At 41.0% G+C, this 23931-nt stretch overlaps 1 protein-coding gene across 1 annotated transcript in view; it reads left to right on the top strand.

The window, feature by feature from the left end:
* Positions 1-23931, top strand: part of LOC125892300 (cadherin-4-like) — a 337795-nt gene that overhangs the window by 265647 nt on the left and 48217 nt on the right. The window contains exons 8-10 of the mRNA XM_049582236.1: positions 7860-8015; positions 15698-15842; positions 19377-19549. Of these exons, the coding sequence (XP_049438193.1) occupies positions 7860-8015; positions 15698-15842; positions 19377-19549 (474 nt within the window). The remainder of the gene's footprint in view (positions 1-7859; positions 8016-15697; positions 15843-19376; positions 19550-23931) is intronic.

Raw genomic sequence — 23931 nt, 5'->3', positions numbered from 1 at the left:
AAGGTTAACAGAAACACAGTGATTCTTATTTTCAATTGATTATAAACTAATGAAATCAAATGAATATTATACACAATTTCTGCCAACAGATGCCATTAAATCCTTCACACTGTACCTTTAAAGGAGCAGTACATAGGATTAAGGGGGATTTTGCGGCATTTAGTGGTGAGGATTACAGATGGCTACCAGCTAAAACTTCTCCTGATGAAGATTGTTTTAGTGTTCATTGTTCAGGAGGTGTTTACCGGGAGCTGAATAATCCACAGAGGTCTCTTCCTCTCCAAAACAAACTGCCCAGGTGATTGAAACCAGTAAAAACCCTGAATAAAGCAGTTTCATGTCACAAATCGGTGTTTATCCAACGCTGTTTGGCTCGTCTCAGTCAGGCCACTGGCTGGCTCAGCACCTGCTAATGTGCGCTCACCTTTTTTCTAATACAGACATTCAGAAGATTTTTACTTGGAGCCGAATTATCCGCAGAGCTCTCTTCCTCTCCAAAACAAAAGGACCACGGGTGTTATTTAAAAAACAGTGCATAGGATCCATAATAAAAATGTACGTACGGACAAAAGCCAAAAATGACGTGTGCCAAAAATATTTGACATTTTCTACAATGAGGCTTCCACGTCACCATTTGCGTCACCTATTTCCCGTCTACAAAATGTTCATGAACATGGGTCAAAGTTGCTCTCATCAAGTCTGTTTTTCTAGATCTCAACTTTTACGTGTAAAGTGGCGTATGCCTCTTTCAGGCCTCGTTTTGTGCATACGCAACATTTATGAATGAGACCCCTGGTGATTTAAATGGGTAAAAACTTTGAATAAAGCAGTTAAGTTGCAAATCAGTGTTTGTTCCAAGCACTGAATAAAGCACTTTAATGTTAATTTTTTTTTTTTTTTTTTTGGGACAATGCTGGTTGCAGAGGGGCTGGTAACTACGAATGCGAATTGCTCTATCTAGAGGAAGTCTTTGGTTTGTCCATTCTTGGCTACTGTAGAAACAGAGCAGTGCAACATGGCAGACTGTGTGGTTGTAGATATAAACAACTTGTTCTAAGGTAATGAAAACAGAACAATTTTCGGATGATTATACACTATAAAAAACATATTAATGAATATTATATACAGTTTCTGCCAATAGATGCCACTAAATCCTGCACACTGGATCTTTCAAAGAGGCCATGCTTATTTACAGCGGGTACAAAGCCACATTAGTATTAGTTTGGAGTGTCTCCAAGCCCAATATTGACTCCGCTTTCAAAGCAACACTAGTACAGTTGTGAGAGTGAACCAAAACAGTAAAGTTGCATCTTAAAAACCAAAACATTGACCTTAAACTTGCTATAAAGCTGAGGGGACCTGCAGAGGTGGGCGATACTTCTTTGTGTTATTTATTTGACTCAATTAGAACGATGATTCAGTTTCATTTTTGAAGCTGTAGTTTGTGCTGGTATTTAATTGAATAGCCTCATTGTCGAAGGTCTTTCTAATATTTTTCTACCTCCCCTTATGTGATTAAATATTACAAGCTTTCTTCTACTCTCTACTTCTGCTTAAATCATTGCACATATCTCATGCTAATGTTACCCTCTCAGCATGCAGTGTAGATCACCTAACCAATACATGCAATTTGGATTTATTTCATTTGAATATATACATCATTCTGTTATTAATTTATGCAGTCGTTTGCATCTACAACAGGCGGTGAAGTCTCATATCTAAGTAGTAGTAGTTTGATACATTTTAAAAATGTTAGTTAACATGCATTTTTAAGTGAGAATTAATTCCTCTGCAACCCAGTAAGCGCGGTGGTAGAATGGCGCCTCTGTGTTATTCATTCCCCTCTCTTCATCTCCTCTTCTCTGTTTTCCCCGAAGACCCGGTGCCATGATAATTTCTCATTTGATTCAGTTTTGCCTGGCAGAAGGGAGCTAAGCTCACTGATAAGATCTCCTTAAGAAGCAGACAAGTTGTCAGTAATGAAGGGAATTGCTTTGATCCGTCGACAAATAGGTCATTTAGACAGTGTCTGGTTTCTGATGCTGGATGATACAGTCATGACTCTCTCTCTGCCTCTCTCCCTCACTCTCACTATCAATCTCTCTTAGCGAAGCATTTCTCCTCCACTCTCTCCCCCCCGATACACACACACACACACACACACACACACACACACACACACACAATCGAGACAACAGAGGAAAAATTAGAAGGAACGAAAAAAAGCACAAAAAAGAGAAAACTGAAAAACATTTTTTTTATTATTATTATTGGCACTCTTGCAAATGAATTCTTTTGTTATTTATTACCCAATGGAGACATTTTATGTGAGTGTTACTGCGTGTTATTGTGTGAGGTGCAAGATAGCAGTGTGGCAAGAGAGACCGAGAGTTTCCCTCTTTTCATTAAGGCAAATAAAAAGTACTTATGCGGTTATGAGAAGCTCTCCGTGCTCATCTCATGCTGAGCTTTTTCAACACATTCCCTCCCTCTCTGAAGCGAAAATGGCAGAATGATAGCGAGAGCTGCTAACTATTGAAACAACATCCTGCCTGTCACAATGTGCTGTGATGAAAGGAGGAGACTGATAACACGCAACAACAGCTAGCTAACGACCATTATTGGGTCTGTTAAAGGAGCTCTGTATGATATTAAGTGTGTATCTATGATTCAGAAGTTGTCTGCACACGGCTCTCAACATGGAGGTGGCTTAGCCAGTGGCTAGCAGCTAATGGTGTGTGCAGTGACAGAACTATTGGTGTTACTGGAGGAGACCCAGAGGGTTTGGTGTTACGCTTTGTGACACTGCCTTCCCAATACCAGTGGTAACAAGCAAATAGCTAGCAAGTGGAATACACACACAGGATTGCCTAAAACATTGGTATTTTACCGGAGGACAGTGCCTTACCTCCTGCTTCACACAGAGTGTTGTGTGCCCGATACACGTTCTAGTCAGCAGTGTTGGGCAGTAACGAGTTACAGTAATAATATTACTTTTTCCAGTAACGAGTGGTGTAACTAATTATATTTAAAATTCCAGTGATAAAATTACAGTTACCCCAAAACAAAACAACTCGTTAAAACGTTACTTTTGTTATCACCTCACTACTGACTTGAAATACAACAATCACATCAGCCGACTCATTTTCGTAATCATCGAGCTGGGCATGTACGTTTCAAAGCAGCAAGCTACTTTTGAAGATCGGAACAGTTACCTTGGCAGCTGAAAATATTTTCATTACCTTGATTTTGTCGAGTGGAAAGATGACAAGAACACTGATGCTCAAGGTAGTTGGACTAAAACTCTCTCCACTGCGAAAAACACATCTTCAAAGCTTTTACCCACCACGACCGACAGCACAGCAGCGTAAGACTCCAGGAAATACACACACCAAAGGTAAGCCCAGCTGTAGCACTACACAGGCTAAACAACCAAAACTGGATTTTACTTGTGGACAGCCGCAGCAACAAAGAAGAAATTAAGCTTGTGGCTGGTTATGTGGTGGAAGAAATGGAAAATACAAGCAACGGAAGACTTGGTTAAAAAATATCATATCTAGCCTTAGCCACCCCTATCCTGATATTCACACAGAGGCACACATCTTAATTTAGGGGAGATACCAACTCACCAATTTTCTTGGGTGTAATAGAAAAATAATATAAGGAGTAGTGTTACAAATTACCGTTGGCAGGGAGAGATAAGTAAATTATTACTTTTGAAGAGTAATGAGTTGAGTAATATATTACATTTTTAGAGTAAAGAGTCCAGCACTGCTTGTTGGTTCACATTGGGTAGTCTTGTCACGGTTTGGGTAAGCTAGCAAAACCAGGACTTGGTTGTTTTTTAACCTAATCTTTGCCTCAACCCCTCGTGCCTAACTATAACTTCGAACAGGGTTGATTTTTTTTTGTTTTTCTGTGTATTTACTAAGACACACTTACATTTTTCAGGGTGTCTACAGGTCCTTAAAAGTCTTAATGTCTTAAATTCAATGTTACAACCATAAGGCCTTAAGAGTCATTAAATAGTCTTATATTCAAATTTGTGAGGTTTTAACTACTACAAACATTTTACCTTATTTCATAAATCCATTTTTTAATTTCTTTTTGTGAGAATGAGTGAACCCTTTCTATCAAAAGTACACTTTTGTAATGTAATGTAGTCTTTAAAAACTATAATACTGTCATTTTACCTCAAACTTACTTGTTGGCAAAATGTTGATCAACTTAACTCACTCTAATAACCATATTCCTTCACAGCACTTACCTCTGCACAAGACCACATGTATACTTCTTGCCTGCAGTGCTTACCTACAGTGCTTAAATAAGAGAAACATGATTTGTCCAAAAATATGTCCTAAATTTGGGCACTAAGTGTCTTAAAAAGGTCTTAAAAGGCATTAAATTTAACTATCTGATACCTGTAGACAGCCTGTTTTTTTCACCTTGTGCTGCTGGTATGGCTCCAACAACAATTAGACTTCCCTGCAGATTTTCAAATGACTTTCAGATAAATTCTCAAATTGACCATCATAATGTTAACTTAGAAAATATGCACAACTAAATAGTAGCTGACATTTAGATGGACTCAATTATGTCCAACAAAGAAAATCTACTCAGATAGGGGGTCAGTGTTTGGATATCAATGTAATATCTTGCATCAACAGGTGTTCAGCCCAAATGAGCTTACAAAATCGACTATCAGTTCCCATGTGCGTAGGTGTGAGATCAAATGAACAAATTATAGGAAAACATGAATATTGTATTCTGTATGCCTTTGTAATAGAGATTACACACAGGTAAACAGGGTATACCAACATCTTTTACTGGTTGTTTATAGTATACCAACCTATCAGCCAAAAAGGCATTGGAAAATAAAGGAGAGTATATCCACTCATCTTCAGAAACCTACCCATCTACCTGGTAGTACATCAGCTACCACTGCACTACTATTTGATATGCATTACATAAACTGACCTCATATTGTATGATCATATTATTCAGTGTGGTTTGCCTAATTTCCCAAGCTTTGTAAATAACTAAACCATCGTTTGCCACTCAGTACAACTTCTCATTTGTGTCAAACCAAAATAATTGAGGATTTTTGTTCTGCATACTCAAAAAGCTGCACACATGTTATCATATTACACTGGCTGAGACGCTCATGGAGCTCACTGAGTCGTTCACTGCTGCGTCCTGTATAACCGTGCCCATCCAGGTGAACCATATATGCATAGCTGGACCATAAAAACGAGTAGAGAAGCATGGTTTACGACACACGCAGAGGTAGAGTGACCTCATTTTCTGCTCAGGACGCTGTTACTCCACTATGTCTTTACATAGCAAATAGTTGTTTGCTACTGTGTTAATGCTCTGGATGTTGTGTAGAGCTCTTTTAATCCATAGCTGTGCATATATGCATATGATTCACTACATAAAATATTAATCATGATTTATGAGCCAGACAGAGCAAGCAAATGTGCATATGTGTGCACATGTAACCACACACAAATATGAATATAAACAGATGAGGATAAGGATGCTGGCGCTGTCCCTCAACAGTTTTAAAGGTGTTTATGGGAACGTTGTGGGAGGGAGAGCTAATTGGCTTCAATGACTGTGGAAACATGCAGCCGAATCCCCCCCACCCCACCCCAAACCCCCAAGCAGGACAACTTGGAAACGGGTGGGAAATCAGGGGGGCGGGGAAAACCCAAATGGAATTATGGAGAGCTATCACTTCCTAACTGGTGAGGATTTATACGCCACTGCCAAGGCCAACGGATTGAAGTAATTTCATTTTTCATGCATGGCTTCTGTCCCCACAGAGACCTGAAGCGAAGAAAGAGAGAGAGAGAGAGAAAGTGATGAGCGAGAACAGCGGAGGGGAGAGATGTGAGGAAAGGGGAGGAGTGGAGATGAGAGAGGAGGAATTGGAAAGGAGAGGGGAGGGCAGAGGAAAGGAGAGACAAGGAGAGGGGAGGAGAAGAGGGGGATGAATGAGAGGGGGAGACAGGTTGGCAGCGGGATGTGTAATAATTGCTTGTATTTTCTAATGCGACAGGAAAGGTAGATGGAGTCAGTGTGCTGCAGCCTCTTTGCTTTGCCTATAGACGAGGGTAATGGCGGCACTTTGAGAGTTCAACTGAGCTGCTAGCTGGGTATTTGTTAGTTTGTTGGTGTTTAACGGGTAGAGTTTCTTTGAAGTAATTGCAGTCGATGCCTGCAGCTCGTTAATTATCATAGCTGTCAGCAGTAATTCGCTGAGATATGTGCAGAGCATTCTGACGTTCTCCTCCCCCTATTCCCCAAAGAAAACACACATACAGACATGCACAAATAGCATTAGTGGGATGTTGTGACAGCTCCTCTTGCATTCTTACAGGGAAGGTGTCTATAACTGATCACATTTGTTTGATTAGAAAGACACCTCGACCGGATCTTTCTAATGGAGAGTTGACGATAATGCCGGGGCTGATGAAGAGGAGGAGAAGGGAAATGGTGATAATAGAAGGTGTCGTGATGGTGACAGGTTTTTATTCCACCGGTAGGATGAGTCAGGATGACACCTGTCTAATACTGTAAGTCCGTTCCTTGTCCTCGTTAGTTGCTCCAGCTATTTTCTCAGCAGGGCAGGATTCCTAGTGTGTCAAAAGTGTGGCTAAATTGGTTCCTCAAGTGGTGAAAGATGGAGACAACTTTGGACAGCCGTACTCTTTTGGTGCACTTAGGCTCTCCACTGAAATAGTCATTGATTAGAAGAAAAAGGTTGGCCCATTCCTCTGTGTGTGTGTGTGTGTGTGTGTGTGTGTGTGTGTGTGTGTGTGTGTGTACAGTATGTGCCGGCATACTGGAGTAAGTGTATGATTGAGTCATTTTGATAAACCGGCTGATGTTCACGGGTTGTCATGTAGTTAATGGACAGAGATGGGATGCTCAGAGGTTTGGACTCTATTTGGGCACCAAATTGAAAAATTCCTCCAAATGAGTCCCAATTACACAGCACTTCAGTCCAAATCACAGGCCTAGCAGTGCACTTAATGCACCTATTAGTTGTCGATCTGGAAGAGGAAAGCTGAAACAACGTAAACAGGCCTATTTCTTAAAGAACATTCTGCTTCCCATCTCCCACAGTCACTGAATAATTCTCTTCTGGTGTGCACCCCTGGATTTCAGACTGTTATTTTCTTCTGGCCCATTTTTGCCTCCTCAAAATTTGTTTATTGTCATGTTGCCTGTAGTTGCTTCCCTAATTACACAACAATTACGACCCCACTTTCCTACCTAATTGACACTTTTGTTCACAACCTGTCTGTATTCCCAGCTTGGCTCCAGCAAATCTTAATAAAATCTCTACCTGACTGTCAGTTAACAGTAAATATAGGTTGATTTCATTTCTTCCTCCCACCGAAATATTGAATTTAAATTTCTCTTTTGAAGCAGTCCAATTCTGCCAAACAGAATGCATAGCGCTCCCTGCGGCAGCACTAATGGAATCCTTGAGTATGTGGTGGCTAGAAATGCCACACTGTGATGAATATGTGTGTGTGTGCGAGGGTACGTGCCCCGCGTGTGTGTGTGTTTGTGTGCCTGTGCATGTTTCCAGTGAGTAATATGCAATATCAGATTTCTGAGGTTGTGTAAGGACGTAATTATTAAACTCCAAGGCCGTATATCACAAACTGGTCCTTGAATAATAAACATCCTGCAGTACATATTGTACCAATAGGTTTATGTTGGCTGTGGTGACTGTGTGTTTGAGTTTATTCAGTGCAAGAGGGGAGTAAAGTCTCGTTATGGGACTTCAGTAAACACTTGATTGACCGATTGACTTTTGTTCTTTGTTTGTTGTGATGCAGATTCGTTCAGATCAGGATAAGGACATCTCCATCCGATACAGCATCACTGGGGTGGGAGCAGATCAGCCACCCAATGAGGTGTTCAATATCGACCCGGTGCTTGGAAAGATGTTCGTCACCAAACCTCTTGATCGAGAACATCGCTCCTCTTACCATGTGAGTGTGTTTTTCTTTCTCTTTTCACACACACACACACACACACACACACACACACACACACACACACAGAACAGTTCTGACCTTTGAAATAAACCCCACAAACATCATTATACTGCCAGTTAACCCTTTAGATAGAGAGACAGATACATACAAAAACACTCCTATATACAGGAATAGAGAAACACCTGACTAAAAACACAGAAGTAACAGTCCAGGCACCAGAACTACTGTAAATTACTGTCACTATAATGAAGTATCTGCTAATGGACACAGTGTGAGGTGGTTAACAGTGCAGGTATTGCAAATGGAGGGTGATTAAAAAGTAATTAAAACTTAAAACAAAGTGCGAACATGACTCATTAACCTTACATTTAACACATACGTCTTTATACAGCATCAATGTAGAGCTAAGTTCACACCACATGACCGTCAGAGTCGTCAGACTGATTGTACTGTTCACACTTCACAACTTACCAACTTGTAATTGGGAGTCTCAGAGTTACTACGGTTTTCACACTACTTGATAGACTAGTGACAGGGGTCACACACTACGAGATCTTTCACTGGGAGGAATCCACATTTAGTATGATGACTCCCAACCAGGGGTCAGGGGTTGCTGAGTAGAAAATATCAAGGTCATCAAGTGACAAACATTCTGAGTTAGGCACTAGGCTAATAACTGACAGAAACATTGCGTCCGCCTTCCATCTTCTCTTCCCCTCTGTCACTTTCCCTCAAACACACACACCATAGAAAGCTCCGCAGTGCCACTTGGCTCTGTCCTCAGTCAACACTCTCATTGGCTGTAGTTCACCCACAAAGTTCCCGTCAGGTCCAGATATTTAGTCTGCAAGATATCTGAGGACTCAAGTGACGACTTGCAGGCGCCGAGCTGACATTGATTTGCCTCTGTTCTGGTTCATGTGTTGTATCTTGCAGTATTTACTTTCCATAACTTCCAATATGCATAAGATAACAGACAGTTGTTTTACATTTGATTTATTCTTTCCATACCACATTATGAAAAAACAAATCAGCTTTAGAAATTATTTAATTAAATCCATCCTATAAACTTTACATAACAATATTGCATTACATTGTTACATTAAACATGAGCACACTGTAAGACGGCAAGTAGAAACATTTCCTTGAAGAGTTGTGTGTGTGTGTGTGTGTGTCTGTGTGTGTGTGTGTGTGTTCTTGTACTCTGATCACGGTGAGGAACAATTAGATGTTTAGCGTACACTGGTTATGGAATGAATGATAGAATTACCAATTAGCACCTTTTCACTCACATAGATGCAGCAGCTTTATGTGCAGAGCATCTGGATCAAGTGAAGTATAAGTCAGAGAATGTGTTAATTAATCATTAAGCTCCAAGTTTTAAACTGCTGTGCCAGTAACAGTGGCAAATAGAGAGGAAGAAATTGGCTCAGCGAGTGGCAAGATGTGAACACAACATTTTGGCATATACTCGTATTTGCCTTCTTTCTGAAAATGACAAGAAAAGATCAATGTCATTCTTACTTAGGGAACTTTGCTTTCTTTCCAAGATTAAAATGACAAGATACCACTCTCATGTTTGTGCGCTAAATATGAAGCTACACCCAGCAGCTGCTAGTTAAGCTTAGCTTAAAGACTGGAACCAGGGGGAAACAGCTAGCCTGGCACTGTCCAGAGTTTAAAATTCTGCCTTTTAGGCCCTCAAAATATTACTGATTAACATCTATTTTTTTCCATCCATAAATAAACAATGACAAGTTGAGATTTAATGAGTTATGTGCTGTCACTATTTCAGTGACTTAAGCCCTTTTTCCATCAAACACTTTTGGTATGGTACCTTTGGAACCAACAGTAACCCTTCAGACATGGTACCTAGACCCTAGTGTTTCCACCACAAACAGAACTCTTAAATGTGGGCGGGGTTGTTGTCACTCACTGCTCCGTCCAGCACTCACTGTATTTCCTCATTATCAGTAACACAGAGGGAAGTCTGCACTTTGTTTATCATCCATAGAACAGGGTGCATGCTGACATTGTCAGAACAAAATCAAACAGGCTGCAGTGAGAGTCTCTCTCCGTTGGATATTTAAGAATAGTGGGTTTGGGCATTTAGTCCTTCTCAGGCAAGCTCAGGGGTTTAGTGTTGCCGTAGCCCACAGGAACGATGCTCCACAGTAATGGTCGAAGTTGTCACAGTGATATTTAAGGTGTGTTGATTGATTCATATCATCAACTCATGCATTGAGTAACATTACAAGTTAATGTTCCACCTTAAAAGTCCCCAGCAGTCGATCCAGTGAATTAAATTATTTTTTCTCCGACTTCAGCTGCTGCGAGAGGCAGCAAAACATCCTTTCATTTTATAGTAACAGTTTACTAATAAAACTCTCCACAGTATAAACATTGGCTACATGAGCCTCAAAACCAGCCACAACTCAGCCCTGAGCAGAGTGACCATCTGTTATTGACCAATCAACAGACTGCAGTGTTCACAGCTCCGCCTTTTAGTACCAGATCTGTGTGCTAGGTACCCCAACGGAGGGGGGACCAAACATGGGGACGGTACAGAACAGTTCTGTAGTACCATCCACAACTTTTCACAGTGGAAACAGGAAAAAAAGTGTACTGAACTGAACCATACTGCTCGGTGGAAACAAGGCTTTACTAAGGCCTTGTTGTCACACACACACACACACACACACACACACGTATAACCAGGTGAAAGCATACACAGTACCTTTTATATTACATTTTTTAAGTTAATTCAATCATGTAATATAATTATACTTCACTGTAATGTTCTTTTTGTGGAAAACATTGACCAGATGTCCACATTTTTGAGGAACAAAGCTTTGTAATATGTTTCTAACATCCCATTTAATTACATCAAATAACTTAAAGAAATTGAAATATTTAAACATTTTTTCCTCAGGGTCTCAGGAGGCTATTAATGTGCCGCTGATAAAGACCTCCTGCACTGTTGCAGCCAGCAGTAGAGGACTAGCTGGAGAGCTGGAAGAGCATGGAAACTGAACAACTGGCCTGTCTCTTTCCTAAGTTCAAAATGAAACCTCCAAAGCTGACACACACTGTATATTGTTTGTTCAGCTGGTACATAAACAGTCATGTAAAACCATCCTCGGCCCAGTGCAGCATGCATGACCATCTTCGTTTCATCCATGCTGTGCTGTTCCAAAACCAAATTAGACACGACACCTGTCCCGGCGCTACCTCATTTAAATGAAACTTCCAACAGCACCTCTTGTCTCACCTTTGTGTTTTGCATGCTGGTCAAGGCATGGAAATATCAAACAGTTGGACAAAGTGCATTTAAAGTTTAGGAAAGTCCTAACTTGTCGTATTGCTGACTAAGCTAGTCTTTCCGCTAGTCTTTTGGAAGGAGAGCCCCCGAGGCTTTGATGTATTGAGCAACCACACTGGGTTCATCACTTTAAGTTTCTGTCTCTAGTTTTTTCAGACTCTGTAGCTGCCACTATCCTTGTATTCATATGGGAACCTCGTCTTGACTTACAGTCCTGGTGAGCTGGCAAGCCCAACCTTTCAGTGGGGGCCGAGCAGATTTATACCTGGGAGAAAGTCCAATCAATGAGGTGATTTGTTAAGAATGGCGGAAGCTCGCTAAAGGCTGCTTAAGTTAAACTCCGTGTTTGTTGTAGAGGAAAAGTGTTTGTTGGTGTGGAATACAAATGGCAGGGAGAAACCAGATGAGACAAGGTAAAGATGTACATGCAAACAAATGAAGAAAGGTGTTGAACTTCGATTAAAGGCCTCTCACACTAGTTGCTGTGAGAGCATCAGGGAGGCAATTAAACAGGATTGTATCAAACATGAACGTCCGCAATCTCAAGATTTTGTTTAGTGAGCAGTGTCATCCTGCAAAACTGCAACACACACACAAAGTTAGAATTTGACTTTGTGCTCCTTCTTTTGTTTACTTCATATTTCATGCAAGGACGGAACAAAGTTACGGTCTACTTCTTTTTATTTCAAAAGAATGAGCAGTCTGAAATTCAAACCCAGCCATGCAACAAGATGCATTCTTATGAGGGGAAAAAAACCTTGCAGCTTCTGGGTCTGCTGTTATCTTTATCAGGATGCTGCCTCTTTGCCAAATGCCGAGCGCTGCCTGGTATGGTCTGTTTTCTCTCCCTGCCTTTCAAGATAATAACTTTAATGTGGACCCAGAATTACATTTTGCCTTCTTTAAACATGGCGGTAATCTCTGACTCTCGCTGTTATTGAATTAGGGTGTGGGTGCATGCGGGATGGAGGGATGAGGGTGGGTAGAGATAAGGGGCCTGGCTCCTAGCCTGTTACAGCACAGCGAGATGGGAGATGCGATGGCAGCGCGCGGATATTGGGTGCAGGACAGATCAGACAATGCAGTGGAAAAAGTAAAGTCAAATTAACCTCGGGGGGACCCGAAGACGCAATTTTGGTGGAGGTGCAGACGTGGGAGCAGACGGTGGAGAGGAGAGGATGGGCGGCAGTGGAGGGGATCTTCACCTCTCTGAGGAGAAGGGGCCTATGGAGAGGGCAATTTATTCTATTTCTTGCCACAACAAGCCTTGAGGCTATTTTACTTATCTGGCTCTCGTGTTCTTGCAGTGGCCAGGTAGCTGTTTTTCCATCAGACATGCTCAGATGTAAAGAGAACCATTTTCCATACAGGATGGAGAAAAAAAAGTGCTCATGTTACAGTTTTTCATCTTTCTTCTTTATCTGTTCCTTACATGTTTTCATTTTTCCTTCAGCCACTTCCAATTCTGTCACTTTACCTTTCATCTTCCTTTACCTTTCCTTTAGATGAATATCCATAACATCAAATAGGTGGAGGGTCCTTCTCCTGAAATTGATTGCTGACATTTTACCTGAATAAATATTTACCCGCCTATGCTGTTAGGAGCAGGATGTAGATAGTATCAGAATTCTGCTTTTTCCCCTCCTTGTATGATATAAACTAAACATCCCCGGTGCTTTCAGCTGACAGGAATATCACTGAATAAGTCATGTTCAGGGATATAAACATTCCCAGGTAAGGTGAAGTGAATCAAAACAGCTTTAGAGAGAACCAAGGAGTTCATTTTGAAATGCTTTTTCATTCTGTTAGTTTGACCTTCACGTATGGAGCGAAAAAACCAACGTCAAGTATTTATTTAAACTCAATATTTCCCTGATAATTTCAGCTATTTTCTCCACTCTCATTTTCATTCATTCAGCTCTTTTTTTTTTCTTCACTTCATAAGAGAGAAAGCAGTCAAGGCACATTTTACAGCGTGTATTGATTCCAGTAATAACTCCATGTCCAAACTTTGTGAGAAATCCTAGTTGGTGATTCCATTGATCTGAGCACAGCTGAGTTGAATTTGAGATGGGCTGACTGTGTTTGTGGAGTCAGAGGGAAGTGAAGAGATTTCAGAACTCTCTTTCAAACAAAACCAGACAGAATATTGGCCTGGGATCCAACACAGTGATCCTGAAACAGACACCTTGCCTTTACAACGGAGCCAGCTTCCAATAAAATAAGATGTTTCTTGTTTTGGTTTCTGCTGAGATAAAAACTTCCAGGGACTAAGTGTAAAAAAGATAAGAAGTCTGGAGAAAGTGCATGATCGCAAAGGCTATGTCTCTGCAAGAAAAATATCCAGAATTTTACTGCTGACCCTACCACGTATTGTTGTGTAGGCTTAGGGAATCTTTTTTAAACTGCTGTACTGTATAATTCAATAATGCAGATTTTTATCAGCCCGTGTATTCATGAGCACAGTTAGATGACAAATTCAGAAAACAGTGCAGAGGTGTTTTTCTGTTTGGCTTTAGAGGTTCTGTAGAAGTAGTCATCTTGAAGTATAAGAAAACTTTCAGTTTGTTGGTGTTTTATTTATGTTGCTTCTCCCTTTCTTTTGTCCACTCCTGTGAGCAGAGACAGTTGGGAATATGCTGAGAGGATGAGGGCGTCTATCCCAGGAGTGATATAAAGAATTGATATTTAACATGCCAACAACTATTAAAAGATGTTTGCGTATTTAAATCTCTAGCCACTAGCCACAGATACAGTAATTAAAATTAAACATAATGAATAAAGCATGCAAAGACTTTAAACTGAACTAAAGTCATCTGAAATAAAAGTTTTACTCACCAAATCAATATTTGTTTCAGGAACACTGACAACTTCACTGATACTCAGCTGCAGTGTTTTTAAGCAGCCACACTGGGGACAGCCCCAACTAGGGGCATTATGTTTTCAGATTGTCTATCGATCTCATTCTCCTGAACTCCTTGAGGGAGCTTCTTCAAATCTGGCACAAACGTCCACTTGGACTCATTGATGAACTGATTAGAATTTGATGATTAAAGGTCACTGTGACCTCACATCTTTCCAATTCCGGTGATCCTGATATCTCCGGAGCACCCGAAGGGAATTTCCTCAAATTTGTCACAAACATCCACTTAGACTCAAGAATGGGCTGATTAGAATTTGGTGGTCAAAGGCCAAGTTCACTGTGGCCTCACAGAACATGTTTTTGGCCATAACTCGAGAATTTATCTCCTAATTAAGACAAAATTTTACACAAATGTGTAATAGGATGAATATCCTAAAGGTCCTAGGTCAGCTTCATTGTGACATCATTATGTTCTGCGAAAACACTCTTTTTGGCCATTACCTGATGCCATAACTCACCAACAGTGGGGGAGACATTTATACCCTTTTCCATTGTCACTGTTGGCTGTGCCGAGTAACATCATGCTGCACCGATTTTTGTTTCCATTGCCAGTTTAGACGCGCCAAGCCATGCCAAGCAATGCCTGAGATGGACCTTCTCAGGAGAAAGTCGTAAAGCCAGAGTACTTGCCCTTAAGCAGGTAGCGGTGACATCTCGCCGACTGCAGCTAACCCTCGTCTGTGCTGGGCTGACAGCACAAACCAAGCCAAGCCAGCCCACGACTGTCGAAAAGGGGTATTGGTCAGATACTGAATTGGTGACACTAATTTTGGGTGTCCACTTTGAAGCTATGCTGATTGTAAAGATCTTGTGTGCTGTCAGGTTGCAAACATGTTTGGAGCATTCCAGTTTTAGAATTTGTTGCTTCATTGAGGCAAAATCAATATTTGAAGCATCGTCAACTGTCTTGGCTACATATGAGTCTTAACAGACGTGCATGTAAACTACAACTTGACTGGTTGGCAGAGGCAAACAACCAAGAGGCAATAATTCTAGATCATTAGAGTCATACAATTACACACCTTTCAACTGTTAATGAAAACACACATTTCATGATGTCTCTTCCACAAAACACATGCAGAGGAAGCTGATTACTGTCTGTAGACTTTGCCTGTCAGGTCTGACAAATGCAAACTGTACGAGGCAGAAACAAAAAGAGGATTTTGAAAAGCAGGAGGGATGACCACCCTCAGTGGAAATTACATCCTTGATGTAAATAAATGTTGCTAGATGGATAGACCTTTGTTCATTCCATGAGAAATTATTTTTTTCATCCATCAACCACCAAATGTTTACCCTAAATAATTTCCTCCCTAAAACCAATACAAGCACTCATCGCAGACTCATCATACATTATTTATCAGTTCATTACTTCCTGCGCCCATAATGGTTATAATCTAACCTCATTTCTTGTGTTTTTGTGTCTCCCAGCTGCGAGCCCACGCCGTGGACATGAATGGGAACCAGGTTGAGAACCCCATCGATCTGTACATCTTCGTCATCGACATGAACGACAACAGACCCGAGTTCAAAAACCAGGTCTACAATGGCTCTGTGGATGAAGGCTCCAAACCAGGTAATGGAGCATGGATGAAGGAAGAAGTAAAGTGTAAAGCAGGAGTTATTGCAGGAGAGAAGCATTCATTAAGAAAGATTAAAGAAATGTGACAAGGGGTGACGTGTTTGGATATGGGTGGACGGAGGAAGAGCGACTAGTATATCAGGAGAGAGTGGTGTCGTTAAAAGTGTGACAAAACCAGTGAATCTTTGACGCAACAGAGAATTTTCTATTCCCCATGATTTAGCAGACAGACGGAGAATCTGTCTCCTACAGTGGCTTTTCATTTAGCCGACTGCAGCAGCGGCCATAAACCAAAGAGGGTGCTCAGGCTGGAGAGGAGATTGAGGATTAAATGTACCACGCTGTAGCACCACTGGGTCATTTTATGTCTAACCTCAGAGCGGAAGAATCACAGAGATGAGCTCTCTGTGTGCATGCGTGTGTGTGTGAGCCTGATGAGCCAGAGTTTATTGCACCAGAGGTGATCTCAAGAGGTGTCCAGGCTCTCATTTCCTTTTCTTTCTGAGTTTCTTCTGTTTTTTTCTCTCGCTGCTGCTGTCCCCTCCCCCCTCAGCCCGGTCCCACACAGCAGACAAGTCTCTGTGGCATGCATGACATTCAGCTGAACAATAATCATAAAAAAGGAGAGTTTTAGAGTTTAGAGCTCCAGTGGTTTCAATGGAAGGCCAATTACAGACTTGAATTAGTTTGCAAATTAAAGAGTCATTATGGGGACCTAATCCTGTCAGGCACAGCTTAGGACGCCTGTACAAAGGGTCCACATTAAACCCCCTAAGAGTGCAGCTTAATGAAATTACCCCGGCGATGTGTGACACATTGTGATTCTTCATCTCCGTCTCTCTATCCCCCCCCCCCATCTCTATATAAAAAAAAAAAAAATGATGGGTGGAGAAGTGAGAGTCACTCCATTTGGAATCAAACCAAATATGGAGTCTGTCCTCTATTTCTCTCTTTTCCTCTCCCTCCCTCTGTTCCTGTCGGCCTTTTTTTTTCTCGTCTCGCTGAGAGGCCTTTAGAGTGCTCCCTGTGGCCGAGTCATTGACAAATGTTGCTTTGAAATGTAATGAAGTTTGAAATGGGAGCTGCGGTTACAATTATCCTCGGACAGGGGCTGTCACTGGCATGATATCACTATCTCTGGCAATTAGAATCGGCTGCGAGAGAGGGAGAGCAAGAGGGAGAGGGAGATGGAGAGATTGGGTGACAGGCAGTGATCCCACAGAGTTATATGAGTGTGTGGAGGCAGCAAACAAGTGGTGCATTCATGGAAGGATAGTGGCTTATTCTCTCCAACAGAACTCAGTCTGCATATACTTTGTCTGTGCCTACTTGTGCTTGTAGGCGGCGTGATTATTATTTACAGAACAGGTTTCAAACAGTTCAATCAATGTACGCAGGTTTTATCAAACGTCTAGACAGTTTATTAGCTTGTTTTCATGTGCATAGTAATCAGTATCAGAGTAATGTGATTAGCAATTCTGTCATCAGAATCTAAGTACAAGAGCCTTCCATTTTGGTCAGTATAAAAGAAATGAATATAGCACAATATATGTGCAGCATGTTAAATGTCTCCTGTAAATGCAAAATATGATGTGTTATGTGGCCATAAAATCAGATCACAATTACATCTGCGCATATCAGGGCCTGCAGTGCTTGGAGTTATTCTATTCACTGAACAGGTGTGCAACATTTCTCTGCCGCTGGCATGAATATGTAAAGATCAATTATAGCAAGTGTTATCAAATTGTTATGGAACATCCAAGTTGTTTCATTGGCCGTGTTTATGTGCACATGAACCAATATCAGTGTGATTATTACCGATAGTGTATCAGTTATTGTTATCTGTTTGCAGGGTGGTTGAGTAAGCAGAGTAGTATATCATGTGCAGAGCATTTTGCACGTTCCCAGCTGGTGGGTTGCGGTCCAAAAGTGGGTCGTGGGTCCATTCTGAATGGACCGCGTGTGACTTGCAAACAAAAAACGAGTCAAGTTTGCAAAGAACACACTTATTTTTGAAGTGCAGTAAATGACCAGCGTAGAGCTTTTATTTTGAAGTGCTATTTCCTGATGTAGAGTGACAAATGGACAAGTATTTGACAGAGACGGCAAACTAGCTTGATGACATGGCCAAAGGCAAGTATGAGGCTGAATGTATTAAACTGCGGACCTTGAACTAATGACTAAGGAGAAATCTGGACCCTGTGGCTGGACCAGTTGGGAACCACTGCTTTAAATTATCCAATAAAAAACACAGTAGCACAAAAGGATTAAACTTTACAAAGTGAGTCATTTATATGGAGTAACAGTCATGTTTTGTAGCTATTATCATTACTGTCTGCCCTGCATCTCTCTCTTGATCTCTCTCTGTCTCTTCCTCTCTTTATGTATAATTGTGTCATATGGATTACTGCGAATTTATTATGTTGATCTGTTCTGTACGACATCTATTGCACATCTGTCCGTCCTGGAAGAGAGATCCCTCCTCAGTTGCTCTTTCTGAGGTTTCTACCTTTTTTTTTTTCCATTAAAGGTTTTTTGGGGGAGTTTTTCCTCATCTGCTGTGAGAGTCCAAGGACAGAGGGATGTCATATGCTTTAAAGCCCTCTGTGATTTGTGATATTGGGCTTTATAGATAAAATTGAATGGAATATGTTCATAAAAATTAAAGTGAGACTACAGCCCAGGGATGTTCAATTTCCTTTGTGTGGGGGCTGCTTTTACAACATGACAGGAGGCTAGGGGCCAATTAATAAACAAACATCAATAACTGATATAGAAATAACAAGCCTGGACCTCTGTTGGGGGGCTGGATGATCCTTTCTGAACTTTTTTGGTAAACAACCTCTGTTTTGATGCTTCCTTATGCACTTTGGCACCTTATTGATACTTTGAATACAAAAAAATCCCAGCATGAATTAGTTTATTTACTTTGTGAATAAATAAAATGGTCAGTGGGTCACCCGGCACTATCTTTTTAATTTCTTTTTGAAAGCTTGTTCAAGGTGGTAATGTTGTGCCAGTGTTTGCCTTTCGTTCTGTATAAAACGTACAAACACGGCATTGGGGGGGCATTGTTGTTCTGCCGTTAAGCTGGCAGCTTGAGGTAGCAGCAGAGCCGAATTAACATTTGCGTAAAATGGGGGAACTGTCTTACTAGAAGCTGACACTGTTGTGTTATGTCACACCTCTTTTAAGTCCGGAACATGAGCATCAGCAGCATCTTAAATAAGTTTCATGTAAGAACTCTGTTCTTTCCAACCATATCACTCTGCAGAAGGAAGAGTGCATCTACTCATGTTCAGGAGTCTCATGACAGTATGAGATGTTAACATTAATGGCGTTCTCCTCAGCTGAGGTGTGATGTTAGGTAGTTCAGTGTGAGTTAGCAGTGGATGCACGCAATTTAAGTCTAAAATTAATCTATTCATACATATTTTCTTGGAAATTGAAGGTGACTCACTTCCATTTTTCTCTTTTAGTATGTGGCTGCTTGAACGTGTGCGCTGACAAATGTTCTTTCTTCACCAGGAACATATGTGATGCATGTGTCAGCGTTCGACGGTGACGACAACACCACGGCTAACGGAATGGTGCGCTATCGAATCCTGTCCCAGACGCCACACAGTCCCATCCCCAACATGTTCACCATCAACAGCGAGACTGGAGATATTGTGACCGTGGCACCCGGCCTCGATCGAGAGGTTGGTCTTCTCTGTCCCAAAGCATTCACAATTCACCTTTAAGGTTTTACTGTGACAAAACTCATTTATCAATCAAATCAAATTGCAAAATGAAGCACAACAATCAACACGAAGAATGATTGTACCATACTTTAAGTCATTGAAATCTGTGAATGCTTGAGGAGTGTCGACACAGTCTGAATTAACTACAGCTGGCCAGATGATTCACCTTTGTTGTTGTCTGTGGAGCATAGTTCCTAACAGCATTGTTTACTCTGATGACACTCTGAGATGTGACTTACAAATGTTGTCACGCCATTTGTCAACACGCACACACACGCTCATCTTTTATTTTTTTTACAGTAAATTGCCTTCTTCTGCGGTCACCTTGTTTATGGAGCTATAAAAGTTGTGACAAGATCCAAATGTGTTTATTCTTGCGACATGGATGTGCCAGTGACAACTCTGCAAAGAAATCTCCGAGACGGATCATCCTACCAAACTGTCACCGGTGACAGACCTATTAACAACACATCACGCTGCAGTGGGCTGCTCACGTTGTGTTGTGTGTCAGTGTGTGTGTGTGTGTGTGTGTGTGTGTGTTTGTGTGGTAAAGATAAAGTGGAAATATCTGAGATAGAATGCCCTTGACACCTGTCAGACAAACACAAAAGCCCATATAATCACATCTACACTCGATAAAACACAGGCAATTCAGGGGAAAAAAAAGAAAACTGAAGGGAGCAATAGAACAAAAATGGAGCTGGGCAGACGGGGTATTACAATGAGTTGGGAGGAAGTGAATGTGAATTTGGCAATGAAATAGGGTGATGGAGACAGAGAGGCAGGATGAGACATGAGGGTGCCAGAGGGAGGGAGAGAGAGGTACAACATGGAGTAAAAATGTCTTAGCTGAACTGCTGCTTATTTTTACTCGGGTTTTTTTGTATACTGCTAATCCAGCCAGTCACCCCTAATGTGGGATTAAACTCCAATCCCCACTATACACACACACGAAAACATGTTTGTACTACTATACTTGTGAAGACCCATAGAAACAGAATCCATCTCAAGCCCCTTAACTTATTTTAACTTCTATTTACTCAGGGTAGTATCACTGAGAGCTCTTTTTTTCACCGTCACTTCACACCTGGAAGATTCCCAAGTACAACTTCAATGTGATCTGTTCACCATTGAGCAGCTCCACTGGAGCAGATTTGGGTGTAGTGCCTTGCTCAGAGGCACTTCAGTAGTGGTAGTGAGGGAGGATCAAATGCTGCTTTTGTACTTTCACGAACCAAATGTAGACCCCATACAAAGTACCTCCTCGGGGCACCCACTAGCTCACCTGGTAGAGAGGGTGCCCAATGCACAAAGGCTATGTCCTTGCCACAACAGCCGCAGGCTCGAGTCTCCTGCCCTTTGCTGCATGTCATCCCCTCTCCTCCACTAAAGGAAAAAAATGCCAAAAAAAAAATTCTTAAAAAAAGAAAGTCCCTCCCCTCCCACTGGACCACCATGGAAGCTTATTTCAAAACAAATATGTGCAGTACTCAGTACTTTTTTATTCCTTTTGAATTGTGCCATGAATTACAGTATGATGTTTATCAGTTTAAAAGATAATTTTGAAGTATAAGACTGTGAAAATACTTAATTAGAAAGACCACGCAAGTTAGTAGGCTACATTACAACTTTCTCTGGCTAAAGCTGCAATGCCTCTGTGTTTTGTACAGGGATGTACTGACATTAGCAACAAGATTTGCTGTTACTCCCACTTCAAGGCTAATATAAAGACCAGAAGTTTCTGGATAAAACACATCATGTTTAGATAAAGTTACATTTCTGCGTAGAACTCACATAAATTACGCAGCTGGCCACCTATGGTGTAGTTGGCATATCGTGCAGGATGAGAGATGTAGTTTCACTGAGCAGTTACGGAAAACTTAATAGTACTTCAACACAAGGTTATTATAGTTAACTAAAACTATACTAAAAACTAAAAGTAAATATGAAAAAAATTAATTAACTGAATTAAAAATAGAAACTAGACTAAAGAAAAAAAATCAACTGAAACAATGTTTTGTACTTACAAAACTAACTATGATCAAATAAAATAAATGAAAAGGAAATATCTCTATATTGGTGAAATTTGTTAATACAGCAAGCAAGTGGAGGCATTGGTGCATATGTTTATTGAGAGTGGGATGTCTACATGACTGTGATTCAGTTTTCTTCACACAGTATGTATTGTAACGCCTATTCTGACTTCTTAAATCTTGCCCCTGAAATATATCCCACATATTATAAAAGAAAAAACAACAACTAATACTGAAACTAATAAAAACTCAACTAAAACTAAACATTTTTAAACATGAAAAACCAAACTAAAAGGAGGAAACCCACTCTGGAAACTACCTGAAACTAAACTGAATTGAAAACAGAAATTAAAAACAAAATTAAAATGAATAGAAAATACAAAACTATAATAACTCTGCTACGACAAACAGCTACTTTCTTGATTTGCAAAGTTCTGTTTTAAATTGACAAACATCATACGTGTAATTCATGTCACAGTTCAAACTGGAACAAAAATTATTTGTCACTTACCGTTGATTACTGCACGTTTTTCCGAAATAAGGTCCCATGAGAGAGATTGGGGGGGGGGGGATTATTATGATTAATATGCAATCAACACTGAGATATCTTATCTCGGTAAGGATTAATACATTTCACCGCGAGTAGTTTGGAAACAATTAGTTGATAAGATGATCAACAGAATAATATCTGAGGATAATCTGCTTTTCTCTGTTTTACAGTATGTCATTATAAATGAGATATCTTATTATTATTATTATGAAAATGTCACCTTGGCTTCAGGAACTTTGGCCTCTCCTTGTCCGCAAGTAGCTGTGTCCTTGGGTAATACACTGGACCAGCGGTGTGTGTGAATGAGTGAATGGGAATCCAGTTGTAAAGCGCTTTGTCCCTTAAGGTAGAAAAGCACCATGTAAGTGCAGTCCATTTACCATTTACCTTGGCAAAGGAACAATTGGTTAACCCCACAGAGCAGCATTGCCTCCCTTGACCTGGGATGAGCCATGTTTGGGGACAAATCTGCCAGCTCTGCCTGTCTAATTTGATATCATGTGATAATAAGGGCAGAGTTGAGTAACCAATTGGTCCTCATCAAGACAAACGCACTAGAGCGTGTGCACAGACATAAACACATGCATCTATTTCTCTACATTATGTGGTTGCACACATGCATTTGTACATGTATTTTATGAATACAGTAATAACACACTCCTGCTTTCCTGCAGCATTTTTTTCCCATAAAGGAGATAAGAAGTATGACACCTGCAGGAAGAAAAAAAAGCTTATGTATTGTACATAAACTTCACATAAAGATGCTACACAGCACACTGTGGTGCCTCCCTGGTCCACTTTTAGTCAGCACTTTGGCCCTTTGAAACTCTGAAAGTTTCTGCATCTCCCTTCCCTTCTTGGGCTGGGGTGTTGGAGGTGTTTGGTGCTACGAAAAAAGAAAGAAAGAAAAAAAAAAGAAAACAGGCATCTATTTTTGGTAGTCCTCCTCCCTTGCGCCTTGGCTGCATCCCCTGCTGTCTCTTATCCTCTCCTCTGTTCTTCACTTTTGAAATGTTTTCTTCCTCTTCTTTAGAAACTCCCACACTGATTCTCTTCTAAAGGTTTCCACTGGTCTGCAGTGGAATTTTAAGAGCTTGTTGACAGTAACAGACCTCAGTCCTCCAGAGGAAGCTGGGTATGCTGCGGTGTTGTTGCAATGCTGAGAGGTTCAGAGGAGCTCTACATAATTACTCCCTTGTCTAATTAGTGAGAGTGTTGTGTACATGCTGTACACTGGCTGATGGGACAGTCAGGCAAGCACTGCCTCTGAACAATATATGGAGAAGAGAGGTGTGTGTGTGTGTGTGTGTGTGTGTGGGTTTATGTGTGTTTGTACGGGTGTTAATGAGAGTGTGTATGCAAGGTTGGAGTTCAGCATATCGTCTAGCATCAAGATGAGAGGAACTGAGAGGAGCTGTCTAATCCTTCTGATGTGCCGTCCTGGCCTAATTGGGATATTTACTCGGTAATTAGCAGGTGAGAGAGACACTGGGAATGTAATTGGGAATCTCAATGACGAGACGCATTACCCAGACAGTCGGCTCCCAGGCTCCATCCTTCCTGCAGCCCATTAACTGCACCGTGGGACAGAAGAGGAGACGGAGGATGCTAGTGTAGAGAGGGAGTGCACCCAAGTACAAAAATACAAATAAGAGAACCATATTTCAGCCTTCAGTGAAGTGACACTGTGCCATTTCAAAAGATGAAATGGCATTTATCATTCCCTGGTATTATTGCTCTGTAGATAGTCTATTAAT

Source organism: Epinephelus fuscoguttatus, linkage group LG7 (assembly GCF_011397635.1).
Source record: "Epinephelus fuscoguttatus linkage group LG7, E.fuscoguttatus.final_Chr_v1".
Classification (NCBI taxonomy): domain Eukaryota; kingdom Metazoa; phylum Chordata; class Actinopteri; order Perciformes; family Serranidae; genus Epinephelus; species Epinephelus fuscoguttatus.
Note: the sequence above shows the minus strand (reverse complement) of the source record. Positions and strands in the feature narration are given on the sequence as shown.